This window comes from Penicillium crustosum (genome assembly GCF_028827405.1).
Source record: "Penicillium crustosum strain IBT 35664 chromosome Unknown utg000004l_segment0_segment0, whole genome shotgun sequence".
Lineage (NCBI taxonomy): Eukaryota > Fungi > Ascomycota > Eurotiomycetes > Eurotiales > Aspergillaceae > Penicillium > Penicillium crustosum.
The window spans coordinates 2,804,214-2,820,496 of record NW_026623125.1 but is presented as its reverse complement, the minus strand read 5'-3'; the positions used below and the strand labels follow the sequence as shown (position 1 = coordinate 2,820,496).

Genomic DNA, 16,283 nt, shown 5'->3' with positions numbered 1-16,283 from the left:
TATGACCGTGAATTATAGAAAATTACATATTGTTTGCCCGTTCTTTGTTATATGGGTTTCCAAAATATTACTATGATTTCTGTTTTGCTTGAAACCGTCGGCATCTAAGCTGGGCAAGTGAAAACGACCGGAAAACACAAAGCCTGTTAGAGCATAATGTTCAACGCGATCGCTGAGAACCATTTTCAGCTCGGGAATCGGAGCGGTTTCGCCGCCTCAACTCCGATTAGAATCGGGCCGAATAGCCAATCCATAAGATTATTTACTCCACATCCCGTGTATGGACCGAAAGTACCCGAGTTCAGTGGACAAAGGAGGCCGCGTCGAGCCTCGGATGCAGCCATTTCGGCATCAATTGCAAAAGTGCTCGGATTCTATGCATAAATAGCGAACGATGATAATATAAACAAATCCAAATTGAATATTCACAAAAGACGCTAAACTAAGTAAACACATCGGTAGCATACCGCTCCTTCGTCCTCAAATTATCAAAGAACTGCTCAGCAGCCTGATCCTCGTCAAGCTCAGCACCAGGCGGAGTCTCGCCCTTCTCCTTAAGCTCAGCGTGCTTAGCACGACGCTTCTCGAGATACATCTGCTTGCAAGCCTCGCGAATACCAGCACCAACACCAGTACTACCGCAAACATAAATGTTCGCACCTTCATCAAACAGTTTCACTAGCTCTTCACGGTCCTCAAGCATGAGATCCTGAACATGTTGTCCCTTGCTTCCATCAGCGGGACGACTATAGGCCCAGCGGACATCGACAGCGCCTAGTGCAGCCCACTCCGCAAGTTCAGCGGCGTGGATATCATCCTGGCCCTGGGTGCGGCAGCCAATGTAGAGGATTGCCTTGGCTGGCTTGATAGCCTCGTTGTCATGTAGCTCATCGGAGTCGGGTGAGCTGCGACGGCCGCGGATTTTCTCCGCGCGCTCCATGACGAAACCGCGGAATGGCGCGAGACCACTACCCGCGCAGGCCATGATCATCGGTGTTTCGAGATCCACTGGTGGCTTGAAGCCGGAGTGTGAGGGGCGGACGGTGATGTGTGCGCGTTCGCCGGCTTGGAGTTCGGAGAGATAGTTTGATGCGACGCCCAGGTATTGCTCGAACTTTTCGGTGCTCTCGGGGGTGGCGTTGGCGAGTGCTGGTGCGCTGAGTACGGTGAAGGTGATGGAGCATTCGGATGGGTCGACTAGTGGTGACGAGGAGATGGAGTATTGGCGGACGCGCATGGGTGGAAGCATTGCGAGGAAATCACCGATAGGGAGCTTGATTTCGGGATAGCGGGTTAGGAGATCCAGTGGGCTGACGCGCTTCTTGACGATTTCTTCGGTGAAGCGGCTAGGGCTGGAGGCGAGGTAGCGTAGTTCGGCTTGAAGTTCTGCATCTGAAATGGCGGCATCGGCTAGGACGTTGAGATCGCGCTTTGAGGCGGGCTGGGATAGCTCGACGTAGGTGGATAGGAGCTCGAACGCTGAGATGGGTGTGTCGATGGGGATCGAGGGGGAGGCTGTTGAGCCTGAAGGTTTTTGGACTTTGATTACGGCATCCCAGGGGAGGTCGAAGCGGCGGATTGCGCGACGGACCACTGAGCTTGGGTTCACGGGGAGCACTGCGAGGTAATCACCGCACTGGTAGGTCATGTCCGATGGCAGCTTGAACTTAACAACTCGTTTGGCTGGGGCTCCGGGTGGCGTAAGGAGCTGGTTCTCAATGACGAAGCCCTCTTCGAGCTGCAGACCCAGGGTGGATGCGCGCATGCCCGAGCTCACTTCCACTTGCAATGAAGACTTCGGCTTGGCAGCAGTATCAGGGCTAGCGCCACCGAACTTAGCCATCACAGCCGGCCAGAATGAGGTCTCACCCCAGCCATCGAAATCGGTGAACATGTCAGAGTTTGCTGCGTCAGCAAGACCAATATTGCAGAGCTTGTTAGCTCCATTGTTCTTGGCTAGTTCGTCGATAGCCTTGGGGATACGGTAGAATGTGGATGACCAATCATGGTGGCCACAGCCAAACACTGCGTAGTTGACACCATCCAACTCGTTATCCTTCAGCCCACTGAGCCACTCGTAGAAGTGAGCCGCGTTATCTGGGGGTTGTCCCTCATAAGAAGCTGAGATAAAGACCACGGGGTCGTTCTTAGGGATATTCTGCATTGCTGAATCCAAAGAGCTTGTCTTCGCAGCGTATCCATACGCAGTGGCATCATCGGCAAGCCTGCGGGCGAATGCCTCACAAGTTCCCGTATTACTGCCGTAAAATACGTGCATTGGCTTCAGCTTGCCATCCACGGGTGCGGCCTTGGGCTTGCGATCCCGGCTGCCAGCGCCAGTCTCTGTCGGTGCAACTGCAGAACCACTGAGTGTAGTGCTGAGCTGCGTGGGGTCGAGGCCATCTCTCAGTGTAGCCTTCATGTGGAAGTCCTTGGGCTTGATAGTAAGTGTCTGCTTAATGCGGAGGTCGTAGCTGGGGTTGTCCATCTGGAAGTTGAAGTTCTGCAGCAAAATCGCAACAACCAGGAGAGCCTCTTGCCATGCGAAGGGCCGTCCAATACAGCCTCGCATACCATTTCCAAATGGCTTCCAGGCGTTCTTGGGCAGTTTCTCGAAGTTTTCATCGAGCATGCGCTCTGGCTTGAACTCATCGGCGTCGGGGCCGTAGACCTTGGGGTCGCGGTGCATTTTCGTAAGCATGAGCGCAATGGTCTCGTCCTTGTGAAGTACATATTTGCCACCTCCAAGTGTAACAGGATCCTCGTGGTTCTTAGTGGGGTGGGGGTGCAGGGCAATCATGGGGGCTGTTGGCTTTAGGCGCAGCGTCTCGCGCATCACAGCGGTGATGTATGGCAGCTTGGACATGTCATCGACGGTGATTTTGCGTTTGCCAATCACTCGGTCGACTTCCTCTTGGGCCTTCTTGTATGCGCTCGGGCTCTTGAGAAGATAGTAGAACAGGAATGACAACATGCCGGATGTGGTCTCGTGTCCTATAAAGTTCCAAGTTAGGTCCGAGATAATACACGCATTGCAGGACTTGCCCACTTACCAGCGATGAGGAATGTGATCATGTTGTCTACAATTGAGTCATCTGTCATGCCCCGGCCAGTCTGCGGGTCGCGACCAAGGATAAGCGCATTGAGGAGATCCTTCTTCTCGACGGGGTTCTCCTTCCGCGAATCCACTAATTCCCGGGCTAGGTTCCGCAGATACTCGATATCACTCCAGTACTTGTTGTTTTCCGCAGTAGGCAGGCTGTTGAACAAAGCAGGCCGAAGAGCCCGGTTTCCAGACCCAGCTAGCAAACCAACCATTGCCTCGACGAATGGGTGCATCTCATCATGATAGAATGAGTTGAATCGAGTGCCCATAGCGCAAAGAGCAATGGTATCCAGTGTCAAGCGGGTGAAGTCATCCGTGACCTGGATAGGAACTGTAGGGCCAACCCGAGCCCATTTCATAACCAGTTGAGTTGCAATATCATACATTTCTAATTCCAGAGATTAGCCAAAACTTTTCACCTAATTCGATAGCCCAGAGGTCTCAAAGCCGACAGGAAATGGACACCCACCATCAAACATGCCGCGAATCATGAGCGGACCGAACGCAGGCACAAGAACACGGTGTGCAATAGCCCAGTTCTCTTCGCCGGGATAGTTCGCGGTGAAGAGACCGTCGTGAACACCGTTGCGGATCTCAGCCAGACCAGCTGAGACCATTTTGCCGAAGCGTTCCTCATCGCAGACTTCATCTACCAGCTCATGGGAGCTGATAAAGACTCGTGGTCTGCCAAAGGTGGTCAATCGAAAGATTGGGCCTGAAAGGTGATAAACACAGAAATTAGTCCGTTTGTTCGCAATTAACATTCCCGGCCGCGCAGGTCTAGATCCATACCATAGCTCTCGGCCATCCTCTCGAAGCTGTTCACGGGCACCTCTGGCTCGATGTCGTAGATGTTTCCCAAGAATGGGACGCCCTTGGGGCCCGGAATTGGGACCTGCTTGGTCGAGGCCATGGCGTATGATTTCCGCCTTACAGTTGTGAAGTTGGATCAATTTGGATGATTGTTGAATTTGTGTGGATCACAAAGTGGGATGTTCAAGAATGTAGGATAGTAAACCTTGGAAGGCGGGGTTGCGAGGATTTGTCCCACTAAACCCGGTGGCGTCGTAATCCTGGTCAACGACTGTGTATGATATATCAAAATGTCCACGGGTACCTGGGGATTATAATTGAAATATTAAAGAACGAAGTAGGGAGAGGTAATGGTCTATTTAAAGAAAATGGTGACCTCACCGACTAACCGGCCTCGGTTCCGCTGTTTTTTTAATTAAATGTACAAGTGGAATCATAACAGATACCTTATAACTGCACAAATTACATAACTTTACTTATTTCATTTGTTTCATCTACAGGGCTGTGTTGGGATACTCAGTTCCACTACTCCGTACAAAGCATCCATTCAAGTCCAATCAGGATTGTCGTGTATCAATCGGCCATGCCGAGATCTCGTCAGCCACAATTTTTAATTCTACGGCCGGTCGGATTTGACACGAATCCCGCCGATAAGGCATCATTTAAGGCAACCTCGGCACAAATGAATCCACTATACAACATATATCCACACCCCCAGATCCACCTCGCAGGAATATCCCTCTCAGGCAATAGGTACTCTAACTAGTGCCGGTTCGTAGTCGCGCCGACTCCGATTGCTAGGTCCACGTTTGGACTATAACATGACGACGGGTTTATTTATACAACTGACTTCCCTCGAGAATGTACAACTGGGTGAGATCATCCTGCATGAGATCCTCTACAGTACCGGGGCTGACCTTTGCCACCAGGGACTTCAGTCCTATTGGGTATTACTACCGCCAAAATGTCATGTTGCACAACATGTTTTTTTTTTCTTTTACCTGATCTATACGACCAAAGCCCTACGTGCCACACTTCATCAGAGGCGCATAAGACACGTGCAATACAGTACTTGTGATATGGGCTGCATGCCAAGGTTACGAGGTGAGGTGTCATCAAGTGGCTTTAACAAAATCACAAATATTCAAAGGTCTAGACACCTCTGGTATGGTAAAATATCAGATGGTTTGTCGCATGGAATAGGTAAGATGAACCCTAGGTAGATACTAGTCGAACAATTTCCCACTAAGATCAAGAAGTAAAGGATTGGAAGAAAACCCGTTTGGTAGGGTAATATATTTACATAGATGTGTTGAGAAGCAGATTGCAAACGAAGCAACAGGCGACCTGAACAACGCCAATGAAAGGAAGTTGTGATCCGAGGATCAAAAAGGGATATCAACAGAACAGGCGATCGGAGTGAGTGGCTCTGCGTATACACGAGGCAGAGGCAACATAGCAGTAGAAAAAAAAATGACGGTAAGCCGGTAAGCCGGGACGAAAGGAAAAGGCACATTATTCCGACTCCGTCGGCCATTACAGATGCACAGAATATGTCGTCATGGTAGCAATCTGTAATACCGGGCACGGCGCGAAACGAAAGGAAAAGGAATCACGGAACTATTCATTATAGAGGTCCAAGAGCAAGTTCGTGGGGTTACTAGTCGCTGTACTTGACAAGCAGGCTAGTTGCTGACCTGCTGGTAACCACCATTCTGCTTCCATTCGCTCTGCCTCCAGTCCTTCTGGAAGTTCTGCATCTCATCACGGTTAAGGGGAACTGGGCTGTTGCCCAAGGCATTCTCGAGACGGCCCTTGCGGCGCTGGCGTAGGCAGAAGAATACAAAGGCTGCGATACAAAGAGCACCGGCGGCGGCGGCGCCAACGTAGACTCCGATATGGGCTCCCTCGCCGAGATCATCCCATTTCTCGGACAGTGACTTCTCCGCAGGCTTATTTAGTTCCTCCAGTACGGTCGAGTTTCCACTGTTACGTCGCATTAGTGATATTCTGGGTGATTCTAATCCGGGCACACTTACTCCTCCACTTTGATGCTCTGCCAGGAACCTGAGTGGTCACCGTAGCTGTACTCCTTGCCAGAGTGGAAATCTTTGACGCGCAGCTTGCCAAGGGTCATACTAAAAGGGGCGGCATCCCAGTCGACAAGGCCACCAGCCCACTCGATAGTACCCTGTGCTGCCTTTTTCTGACCAGCAGGCCAGAGGCTGAATTGGACACGGCAGGGGGTCTGCGGGTAGTTTTCGCCAAACAAAGTTGACTTCTCGGAGTACTTCAGTTCGCGAACCATATCGCCGTCAATCCACCACTGGAGTTTATCCTGGTCCCAGTAGGTGGTGTAGTTGTGGAACTCGGTATCTGCGTTCGCGACATAGTGCTTTCCGCCGCGATCGAAGGTGGTATCGTTACCCTTGCCAAAGAAGTTGGACTGCACTTCACTAGTGTTGTATCCCACCCACTCCCAATCGATCTCATCCAAATCGTCGGACTCCAAGACCACACTGCTGACTAGACCGCCGCCCTTGGCCATCTTGACGTGAGCCTCAACGACACCGAAGAATATGTAGAAGTTGGATTGTAGAAGGGTGGACTCTCCCTCCTTCGAGAGGGTAAACTTGGCTCCATCGTCATCGTAATCGTAGGTTCCGGTGGCCATATTCCAGACCTTGTCGTCCAAGGTCGTGTTGAAGTTCCATGTGTATTCGGTGCCAAGGGCGGGATCCGCAGGGCATGACTTCTTCGTCGGGTCACAGTCGGTCGAGGTTTGAGCCGTGGCGTAGCTAGCCAAAGCTGCTAGAACGGCAATGCGAGAGATAAACATGGCGGGCTGATCTATATAAACGATTGCTCGGTGTGCTGCTATTGGACCGTCAAAATAAAAAGGAATGGACTCGAGAGTACTCGAAATTCGATAAAGAGCGGATGTGCGAGTGCACGGTAATGAGTGGAAGGCAGTCTGCCAGCAGCAATATCCTAAGAGTGTGTTGAAGGAGAGAACATCAAGAAAACGGGGGGAGAAATCAGCCACGACGGTCCAATTTAGACGCAAGTGGACTTGCATTATGGGCTAGTGGTGTTTTGGGCCTCATTATTTTTCTGTGCACCGTTGTACTCCATCGAGTGTAAGGGGAAAACCTGCAGAGATTATGGTCGAGCTATGCTAGCCCAATCGGGGTTAGGGGCCTCCATTGTGGCGCATCTCACTAACCTCATTGAGCTCTCCCCCAGGGGCCCTGTGCGCAAGGCTTAACCCCTTTTGGTTCGCTCAGTGTTTTCCACTGAGGCAGACGCTCCTGATTGGCTACAACCTACCCACCGATGGGATGATCGCCAAGAACCCTGATAAGGATCGAACAGGATTGAATACACAAATACTCCACACTCTACGAGTGCAATAGTTTCATGTCTGAGACCAAACACTATGTTGTTCTTCATCTTATCTATTGATATCCCTTGACTCAAATCCAGGATAAGACTGGTTGTTTAGTGCAAGTCTAGAGACCATTCGAGGGGGAATCACGTCTGCAACGAAGATCAGAGCCCAATTGATAACAAAGGCCACGGGGTAATAACTCCAAGATTTCACTCCGTACAGATCATCATGCATGTACCCCTTAAACACAAAAATTTGAAAATCATAACAACTAGGCATCAATAACAAAGTTCTTCCAGTTCCTCAAACCATAACAAACTAAAAAATAAATTCTTAGGAACACTCCGCTCAGGGGGTTTAGGAACAAAGCTACCAAGATGCCAAGTCCACCCCCCAGTCAATGAGTGGAGATGTCAAACCCAAGTTTTTCTCTTTCTCTTCTTCCCCCCTGTGGGCCCTTCCCCTGTCTTACCTGCTTGCGCAGCCGCTCATTAATGCGCTTTCCCATGTAGCGAACGATGTTAGCTTAATAAACTATACTTCTCTGCCCTCTTATTCGTCAAAAGAAAACGAAATCATGGGTGCGGCGTTCTCGTTCTCGTGCGATCGCCCTTGGGTGGACTCGACTTTCTGGCTCGGAGTTCTATTTCGGTGACTTCGGTAATTCTGATCGATCGAACGCCACGCCACTGCTCCGTATTCGGTGGTGACACACAGCCAAGTCCTGCTGGACCAGGCCAAGGAACGCAGTCCCTCGCCACTCAGGTACCCGTCAGCAACTTGTCCAACTAGCTTGTGTAGACATCCAGCCACATGCGCAGTGTGCATGTCGAGGACTCAACTAGATTGGATTGTTCTTAACTATACGGTGGGATCCAAACTCAGGAGGTTGGTGTCCAGATCTGATTCTCAATTCGAAACAAAGGAAGCATCACATGCACAGACCAGGTAATCCAGTTCAAGAATTTATTTCTCATCAAATCATAAAAGCTCGCAGTCATATGTACTCCGTATGTCATGTCTCATAATTACTTGGCTCCATCCCTGGCTCACCCATTTCCTCGAGAACTTATGAAACCAAAAATAGCAAACACCAGTGCCAATTGAGATGTTCGAGACCAATGGCCAAATGACCAATTAACCCACTCCAATCATTTTATATGTCTTATGTATAATTCCCACCATGACTCACGGCTCCGTCATATAAACCTTCGCCGGCCGGCGCAAATCATCGTGATCCCTATATCGACGTGCGCTGCGTACGGTAGTCGGCTTCTCGACATAATCAACGTACGTTCCGGACGGACGACGACGCTGTCGCCGTCCGCGGCTACTCGTGCTGCTGCGAGTAATTGGAGGCCGGTAACCGACGTCAGGTGTATCGCCGCCGCTCCACGCTCCGGGAAGTCGAAATATTCGCCACAGCCAGAGGATGAGGAGGGTCCCTGCGATCGAACCGATGACGATACCCGCAATCCCACCGCCGCTGATTGTGCTTGGGCAGTTATCGGCGCTTGACTGCCGTGGCTCAAGGATGGAATTCATAGGAGCCTAGGGAAGCGAGAATGTTAGCTTCTATGAGTTTTAGAGTATGCGATCCGTGGTTCTTTGTGCGGCCCGCGTGGGGGTTGCTTGGGTGAGCCACGGAAGAGGGCTTCAGCAGTGTCCGAGGAAATTAACTTACCATAACTGCAGGGTGTCAATGCTTTTGACCTGATATCGGGGAATTTATTTCCTCAGCCTCTGGTGGCAGGCGATTCTATGCAGAACAGTGGGTCTTGATGCGATCTTGACTCCAGCAACCAAAAAAGAGTTGGTACAGAAAATCGAGACAAAACCACCCACACAACGGATGATAAAAGTTGGAAATAAAAACCCTTCATAGCAAGAGCCTCAGGTCTTATTAAAACCGGAATCCAGTCTCACAATTCCCCTCTCGATTGCACACCCCAACCTCTCATCCCGCTTCTGACGTCAAGGGGACGCCAGTCTTGGCGGCCTGAAAGAGCAGCGATCTCCCTTTCGCACAGCACAAACTTGGAATTTAGTTCAAGCAATCCTTGTCTAGTGCGATTATTGGCTGGTTACTTTCGTTGTCCTCGTAATTCTGGGTTGGATTCTGTCAATTCAGGATAGAGCGCCGGCTGTACGGGGTACCAAGCCTTGCAGCAAACCCACATGCATTTGCCTAGGTATGCATGTCACACATGAAAAGTCTTGTTATCATAATAAGCGGAAAAGAAATGCAACGGGCGACTCGGGCCATGTGGTGGACAAATGCCCAGAAAACTCCCGAGAGACTAAATAAGACTAAATGAATTACCTTGGTAGTATGTTTGGATGTATGTGGTGATTGCAGGTAATAAAATTGCGGCTCAGCTTGGACAGACTTAAGCGTAAAGCATTATCCAGCCCACTCTACAACTTAATACACCCAAAGGCCAACCCTTGTCCAACTGCACGTGTCCTGGAGAAGGCGGGACCTCACTACTCTCCCACGCCTTCGCATTCTTCCAGACTCACATGTAATCGTGCCACCATTCGTCATAACATCATCGTGTTCGAACCAGTTTTCTTTCTGGCCGTTCACCATTAATTTTAACACTCTACATGCAATACCTGCTCTCCAAGCTGGTCGTGGGGATGTAAAATTGTCTATTTTTTCAATTGCTTATTACATTGGGATCCGGAAACTACGGCGACGATGGAAAATAAGAACTGACACGTCATGCGTGACGATGGGATAGGTCCCAAGCATTTACCATAAGAGCCAGGAGTTTGCGGCACCAGCGTCGCTGTTTCCGGTGATTCCGTACTCCATAAGGGACATCCTTGAAATCGTGCATGCGAATGAGTTGTTAGCAAGGATTTATATAGTAGAGAAGATATATTATGGCTGTATTTGTGAAGATAAGATTGATCGGCAAGGGTCTGTGGAAATGCTACGGTTGACGACATGCTAGCGGATTCTAGAGCTTTTTTGGAAATGGAAGTCCCAAAATTAGCAGCACTAAGCAAGCAGGGGGAAACTTGGATGACGATCTATGCAGATAAACAAAAAGAAGGCAAAAAGCCTGCCTCGTCGTTCGGCTTTCGGCTTAAATTAAGCCTTGCATAGGCTCTGCCCCTTTCCTGCATAGCTGAAACCTTGGTTTTAACTCCTTGCCCCTTGGTCTAGATATTGTGCTAGTAGAAATATATAGCATAGGTCTCAGATTGTTAGGTAGCGATTTGCCACGGCATTTCTCGGATAAAACGCGGCCGATTACTTTAGAAGACATACAGAGTACTATGAATGCTGATTCGATATTTCCCGCGATCCACAAATATCAACTGGCTTGATTGGGCCTCCATCATTGTTCGATACAAAACCTCAACGTGGAGAGTGGGGAAGGAAATTCAATGCTGAGGGCAGGGTTAAAACATTGAAACAAGGCATCCGAAATTACATCTGGGAATAAAAAGCCGATATCAACCAATTTTCAATTGATATATGTTACATCTTAACATCCGATCCCGTTGCATCAGTGCCCTTCCAAGACGATTCCAAGAAATCCTTCACCTTCATCGGTTTGATTTCTGGAAAATCATTGTTCAACGCATGTTGGGGATTCAAATCAAGCTCTTTATTCACGAACCACATTCCAGCAGTGGAGAGCAAAGCTTGAATACCAGCTTCAGGGAGTGGGAACATTTTGCTGTAACTAGGCAGCATTGAAACTCTTCCGGCCCTTAAGTCTGCCTCGGAGTCATGTATCACGTTAAACTTGGATCCTAATATGGGCCTGTCAGCAGATATTTTCAGGATGAAATAGAGTTGTTATATACCTTTTGCATCCTCTGCCAGCTTGATAAACTCATGCCATGTGAATTTCTCTCCCAGAATATAACTTTCCTCTCGCCATTTTGGAAGATCTAAGCTCGAAACAACGAACTTAGCGATGTCGGTGCTGTGAGTGAAAACGACGAGATCATCCCCTGAGCCTGGGACTGCCGCTGATTCGTGGAGGATATCAACAAACAATGGCCAAGGTGGTATATTGGCCTTCAATTGCGGTGCAGCATAGTAATCAAGGAATATACCATTGTAGATCGCAGTGTACTCCAATGATGTCTTTTTGACGGTCTTAATAGCTTCAGCTTTGGCTTTCGCAACAGGGGAACTGTCTGGGTATCTGAGGGGGAATTAGTTTTTGCTCCCCTTTCCCAATTCATAAAGATGCTTACTTGATGGGATAGGTAAAACCGGCAAAAATACTAGGTATAATCCTTCTTGTAACAGGCGATCTGTCCGCAGCAAGGATCAAATTTCGCTCCGGTTCAAGATCGTCCTGGGAATTGATCGTGCATATAACAGTGTCGACGTTGTTGGCTTCCAAAGCCGATTCGATAGAGTTGACGTTCCTGTAATCAATGGCGACAACAAGAGCTCCAAGCTTTTTTCCAAGTTCTGTGTTTTCCTGCTTATAATGAGCTACTGAACAATTAGAGGTAAATTCTCGAGGATCATCTCACCTTTCGGCTCAAGACAAGAACTTCATGTTTCCCTTGAACTTTCAAGGCTTGCACAATAGTCAGGCCAAGGCCACTGGTACCACCTGCAACGGCTACGACAACCATTTCCAACACGTCTTCAAATATGTGTGGAGCAAGATCAAGGAGATAAAGTAAGAGACGAAGATGGAGCTTGTGAGTGAAAAAGGGGTGTTCTGATTTTGTAATAAAAAGAGAGCGAAGTTTGGTGAGGTTTGTCTTTGTTATATATAAGAGGATGACGTGAATTGGTAAGCTAGGAAACTAATATCCATGGATCGTATATTTTGAGTCATGAAATATTCAGGTCGGAATGTACACCCATCTGCGTCTAAGTATGTGGACTCGAAAGCGGCCCTTATCTAGTACATATGATTGGTTGCTGCGGCTCTATGGCGGAGCCTACGCCACCGGAGAGAGGGTAGCCGGTCACAATACTTGTATTTCAACGTTTTAGATTTTATCAATCTTCTATCCGGTAGATCATAAGTTCAGTGTTTATAAGCAGTCATGAGGAGTTTGTAAGCCTTTGTGACCAGCGAAGTATGAAATGAATCGATCGTGATGGGGACTGCATGTAGATAAATTCAGGGTCTATCCGGTCCAGAATGAATACTTTATTTTTCCCAATTGGCGGATATTTCACCACGGACGCGAATCTGAAACGAACGACTCCCTTATTCAAAAAGATTATTTCGTCACCTTCAAAATGTCGCCTGTGAACAAACATATCTCGAAACTTGCTGGAGCAAATATCCTCATCATTGGCGGGACTGCTGGTGTTGGTTACGCTGTCGCCGAAGCTGTGGTTGAATATGGCGCTGCTTCAGTCATTCTTTCAAGTTCCAACCTTGATCGTGTTTCCGCCTCCACCTCGCGCCTTCGCGAGTCATACCCATCGACTGCTTGCGAAATCACTGGCTTTGCGTGCGACTTGAAGCAAGAGAGCCTACTTGAATCCAACATCGAAAGTCTTTTCAAAGCCGCGACGTTGGAAGGAACTCGGCAGTTAAATCATGTCATTTTTACTGCTGGTGATCACCCAAACCCAAAGCCTTTATCGGAAATCGACTTCACTTTCATCAAAGAAACTGGCCTAGTGCGCTTCTTTGCCCCATTGTTGATAGCAAAACATGCGATGAAGCACATGGCACCGGGCCCTGCATCCAGTATTTCGTTCACCTCCGGAATCAGCGCCTATCGTCCTTACCCCAATTGGAATGCGCTGGGAGCCTATACCGGCTCATTGGAGGGCATGGTTCGAAGTTTGGCGGTGGAAATGAAGCCAGTGCGCGTAAACCTGGTCTGCCTTGGCCCCGTTGACACAGACCTCATAGCTCGCTGGTACTCTACTCCTGAGGAGCGTAAGAGAGGCATTGATGCTATCGGTAGTACTTCTGTGACGGGGGCCATTGGGCAAGCTGAAGATGTTGCAGAAGCTTATGTGTACTGCATGAAAGACTACAACTTGACGGCATCCGTCATAAATTCCAACGGAGGAATGTTGATGGTCTGAGGACGAGCTGCGAGTATGACTAATGAATAGATTGCTTCCTATGGAAACAATAGCCATTGAATGAATCTATGGCTATCTCGCTCTCTCGGATAGCCCTTTGTACTTAAATGGTGGATGTGTTGGCTCAATTACAATACAGGGGTTGGCCAGCTTACTTGGAACTGCGTTACGAGCTCATCTAGTTTTGGCTTCTTTAATTAGCAATAATTTGCTTTTATTGAAATTTTCTTCTAGGCTTCTAACTGGTTTATCACCGTGGTTCCATAGTATACACGAGGGGTATTAAATGGTGAAGAAGGTCAATCAATGAGTCCCATTGCAAGATAAGAGGTAATCTGAGCAGGAGAGGACAATCATAGCGAGGGAAGAAGGAGAGACCAAACAAAGCAGGCACTAGTTAGCTTGAAAAATCAGGCAGGAACATATATTACATGACCCTGGTGAAACCGACAGTGCCAGAATTTCCCTTCCGAAGGAATATCTTTTAAAAGCCACGCAATTGATGCATGGGTTGCTCAGCCTCATCGGGGAAGCTCACGTATAGCTGAGCGCCTTCAACACCACCAAAGTTTCCGGTGTTTGTGATATCTAACTTCAGATGCATCACGATATCCCACAGGTCTAACTAACCTCTAGGAACCAGGGCTGCCTGAGGAGTTCGAATGCTCAGTGCAGTTTCGTTGACCCAGGAGATGGATGGAATTGCGGTATGTTCGGCCGATTCACCGCAGCTCGATCCAATGGTTAATGAGCACTAACTAGTAGTCAGGTCTCAGATCCAAATAGTCTTATTATCTAATGCTAATGCGAGATCGTGGGAATTGAAAGAGGTGACCGGTGGATGAATAAGAACCACGCTACAGCTTGAGGGATATTTTCGAGATAGATGTATATTGGGATCTGGGAGGTGTACGGTTGGTAAAAGACTGGCCATTATAGCGTCTGCTTCTTGGCTTTCACTGAGTACTTCTGTCTGTCAAGCATTGGCCACCCATTTGACGCACTCGAAGCCTTACTAAACATGGCCAGGAAGCCCGAACGGCCTCCTGCTAATTGACCTTTGCCCGATATCTTCCCATCCAGTCTGGCTTCATGAATAATACCCAGGACCTGAAAAGTAGCCATCCGGTCATTGGCACAGCCATATAATACATCAATGCCGAAGAACGCAGGCCACTAGCATCCTCGCCTGCAGCCCACGCTTGCCATAGTACAAGTACAATCCACATGGCTTCTAGCACGGCCAACAAAATGTACACAATCCGCCTTGCTTCAATAGCTCCCGACCTGTTGGGAATTGCAAGCAACATCACGGCCGTTATGGCCAACATGGGTGTGCCGAGCCACTGCATAAGGGAAGAGGCTTCAGCAGAAGGCCATGCGCCAGCATTCGTGGTGGATTCAGGTAAAAAGTGGCGTCTCAGGGTTGAATGTGGAGAAAAGATGTACGGTAGTCCGAAGAAAAATATGTTGAGAACGGATTCGCCAGCGAGCGCCACTCTTATGATCGTGCCCGGATATGTTGGATCGATGTCCATGGCCAATGATGCCAGCGACGTATTTGCAACTCTGGATGTCTCATTTCTCGTCATTTTGTGTCGGGATTGGCTCTGTTGAGTCAGAGTCGAAGTAGGCAGATGAGGGGATGGTTTTCGCTTTTCAGTTTCTTCTAGGAACTTCGTTTCTGTTTTAAGTATAGATTAGAAGTCTAGTCTACCTTATATATACAACTTAGAATCAGACTTAGAATCAGGCTTAGAAATCAAGCTTAGGAATCACCTGGGCAGGCTTAGAAATCTTTCAATCGTGGGGAACGATTACAGTTCTGCAAAGTCCTCTGCTATGAGACACGTGATTTTAGCTGCTTTATTTCCAACCCCTTCCAAGCAGAATCTATCCCGCAGAATAATATCCTGATATCCTGATATGGACTAGTACGCTTGAAGTGGGACCGTCATTAGGAGATAAAGAATATGAGAATTGAGTAAAATTGATTTCAAGTATCACTGTACGTCTACTTGTTCATCTCCGCCTCATATGTTCCCAAAAGGGATGGTTGGCCGATTGTGCCCCACTTAGTGTGAAAGTTTATTTATTCGGCTGTCATCAACCTTGGAGCGTGCATTAGCGGCAAATCCTCTTTTCTCTCTTCCCTTTCTGTTTCCGCCTGTAGGGTGCTTATGTGACTTACACGATAAGAGAGTGGTGAATACGCAAGTTTAGTTTATTTCTCCGTAGCTTCCATCATATCGGCTGCCAAACTCCGTAAAATGCGCAAAAATCAAAAGCAAGAGCTGGACCTGGTGCACTAACAGAATAGTAATGGGATGCACCCTCAATCTACAATGTGCAACACATCTATATCGTCCGCAGATTCATGATTGCCACGGAGATATGTCCCATCTCCTTGCGGCTCGAGCAGGAGGATCGCTAAGGCTTTCGAGAACATACAGTCACGGTTGGGTTGGAGTGGTCGAAGTCATTCATTTCTCGATCGTAGCAATGCTTCGCCCATCGCCTAATACGGAACTAGCGAACCGTGATATGTCTGGCCTTGAGTGAGTGACAGAGCCCACCTGCCAGGGCATCCGGCCGAATAGACTACCCACTCACCCACCGACCGGTGGGATCAATTAGGAGTTGAAGGACGATGAAGCGTCTTGTTTAATTTGCTTGTTTATTTGGCTAATTGGTAAGCTAATACTGTTAGACAAGGCCATTTTTATGTGCAGCATTGTTCCTTCTATTGCATGACCAGCTATGCATACACAGTTGCATCTCAAGCATCAAATCCTGTAAATTTTAATATTGCTCTGACAGTAAGAAATTTGCTCTGGTAAATAGGTGTTCTACATTCGTTTCTTCCGCCAACACGCCAATAAAGCCCCAGACCATACGAGATAATGTAGGAAAGTTGCAGTGTC

At 48.4% G+C, this 16,283-nt stretch overlaps 7 protein-coding genes across 7 annotated transcripts; 1 reads left to right on the top strand and 6 right to left on the bottom strand.

Moving 5' to 3' along the window:
• Positions 1 to 442: 442 nt before the first annotated feature.
• On the bottom strand, positions 443 to 4,019 carry N7487_010101 (bifunctional cytochrome P450/NADPH--P450 reductase; the record flags this gene model as incomplete). Its single annotated transcript, XM_056877831.1, has 4 exons — positions 443 to 2,994; positions 3,054 to 3,494; positions 3,576 to 3,821; positions 3,899 to 4,019. 4 exons carry the CDS (start codon positions 4,017 to 4,019, stop codon positions 443 to 445), a joined length of 3,360 nt encoding a protein of 1,119 aa, XP_056726411.1.
• A 1,585-nt stretch (positions 4,020 to 5,604) lies between these two features.
• Positions 5,605 to 6,758, bottom strand: N7487_010100 (glycoside hydrolase family 16 protein; the record flags this gene model as incomplete). The annotated part of the gene is made up of 2 exons (XM_056877830.1): positions 5,605 to 5,905; positions 5,959 to 6,758. The coding sequence occupies 2 exons, from the start codon at positions 6,756 to 6,758 to the stop codon at positions 5,605 to 5,607; spliced, it is 1,101 nt and encodes a 366-aa protein (XP_056726410.1).
• A 1,104-nt stretch (positions 6,759 to 7,862) lies between these two features.
• Positions 7,863 to 8,138, bottom strand: N7487_010099 (uncharacterized protein; the record flags this gene model as incomplete). The annotated part of the gene is made up of 1 exon (XM_056877829.1): positions 7,863 to 8,138. One exon carries the CDS (start codon positions 8,136 to 8,138, stop codon positions 7,863 to 7,865), a length of 276 nt encoding a protein of 91 aa, XP_056726409.1.
• Positions 8,139 to 8,498: 360 nt separating this feature from the next.
• Positions 8,499 to 8,997, bottom strand: N7487_010098 (uncharacterized protein; the record flags this gene model as incomplete). Its single annotated transcript, XM_056877828.1, has 2 exons — positions 8,499 to 8,861; positions 8,995 to 8,997. 2 exons carry the CDS (start codon positions 8,995 to 8,997, stop codon positions 8,499 to 8,501), a joined length of 366 nt encoding a protein of 121 aa, XP_056726408.1.
• Positions 8,998 to 10,806: 1,809 nt separating this feature from the next.
• Positions 10,807 to 11,930, bottom strand: N7487_010097 (uncharacterized protein; the record flags this gene model as incomplete). The annotated part of the gene is made up of 4 exons (XM_056877827.1): positions 10,807 to 11,084; positions 11,139 to 11,485; positions 11,538 to 11,770; positions 11,826 to 11,930. 4 exons carry the CDS (start codon positions 11,928 to 11,930, stop codon positions 10,807 to 10,809), a joined length of 963 nt encoding a protein of 320 aa, XP_056726407.1.
• Positions 11,931 to 12,552: 622 nt separating this feature from the next.
• On the top strand, positions 12,553 to 13,359 carry N7487_010096 (Glucose/ribitol dehydrogenase; the record flags this gene model as incomplete). Its single annotated transcript, XM_056877826.1, has 1 exon — positions 12,553 to 13,359. One exon carries the CDS (start codon positions 12,553 to 12,555, stop codon positions 13,357 to 13,359), a length of 807 nt encoding a protein of 268 aa, XP_056726406.1.
• Positions 13,360 to 14,408: 1,049 nt separating this feature from the next.
• Positions 14,409 to 14,951, bottom strand: N7487_010095 (uncharacterized protein; the record flags this gene model as incomplete). The annotated part of the gene is made up of 1 exon (XM_056877825.1): positions 14,409 to 14,951. One exon carries the CDS (start codon positions 14,949 to 14,951, stop codon positions 14,409 to 14,411), a length of 543 nt encoding a protein of 180 aa, XP_056726405.1.
• Positions 14,952 to 16,283: the final 1,332 nt, after the last annotated feature.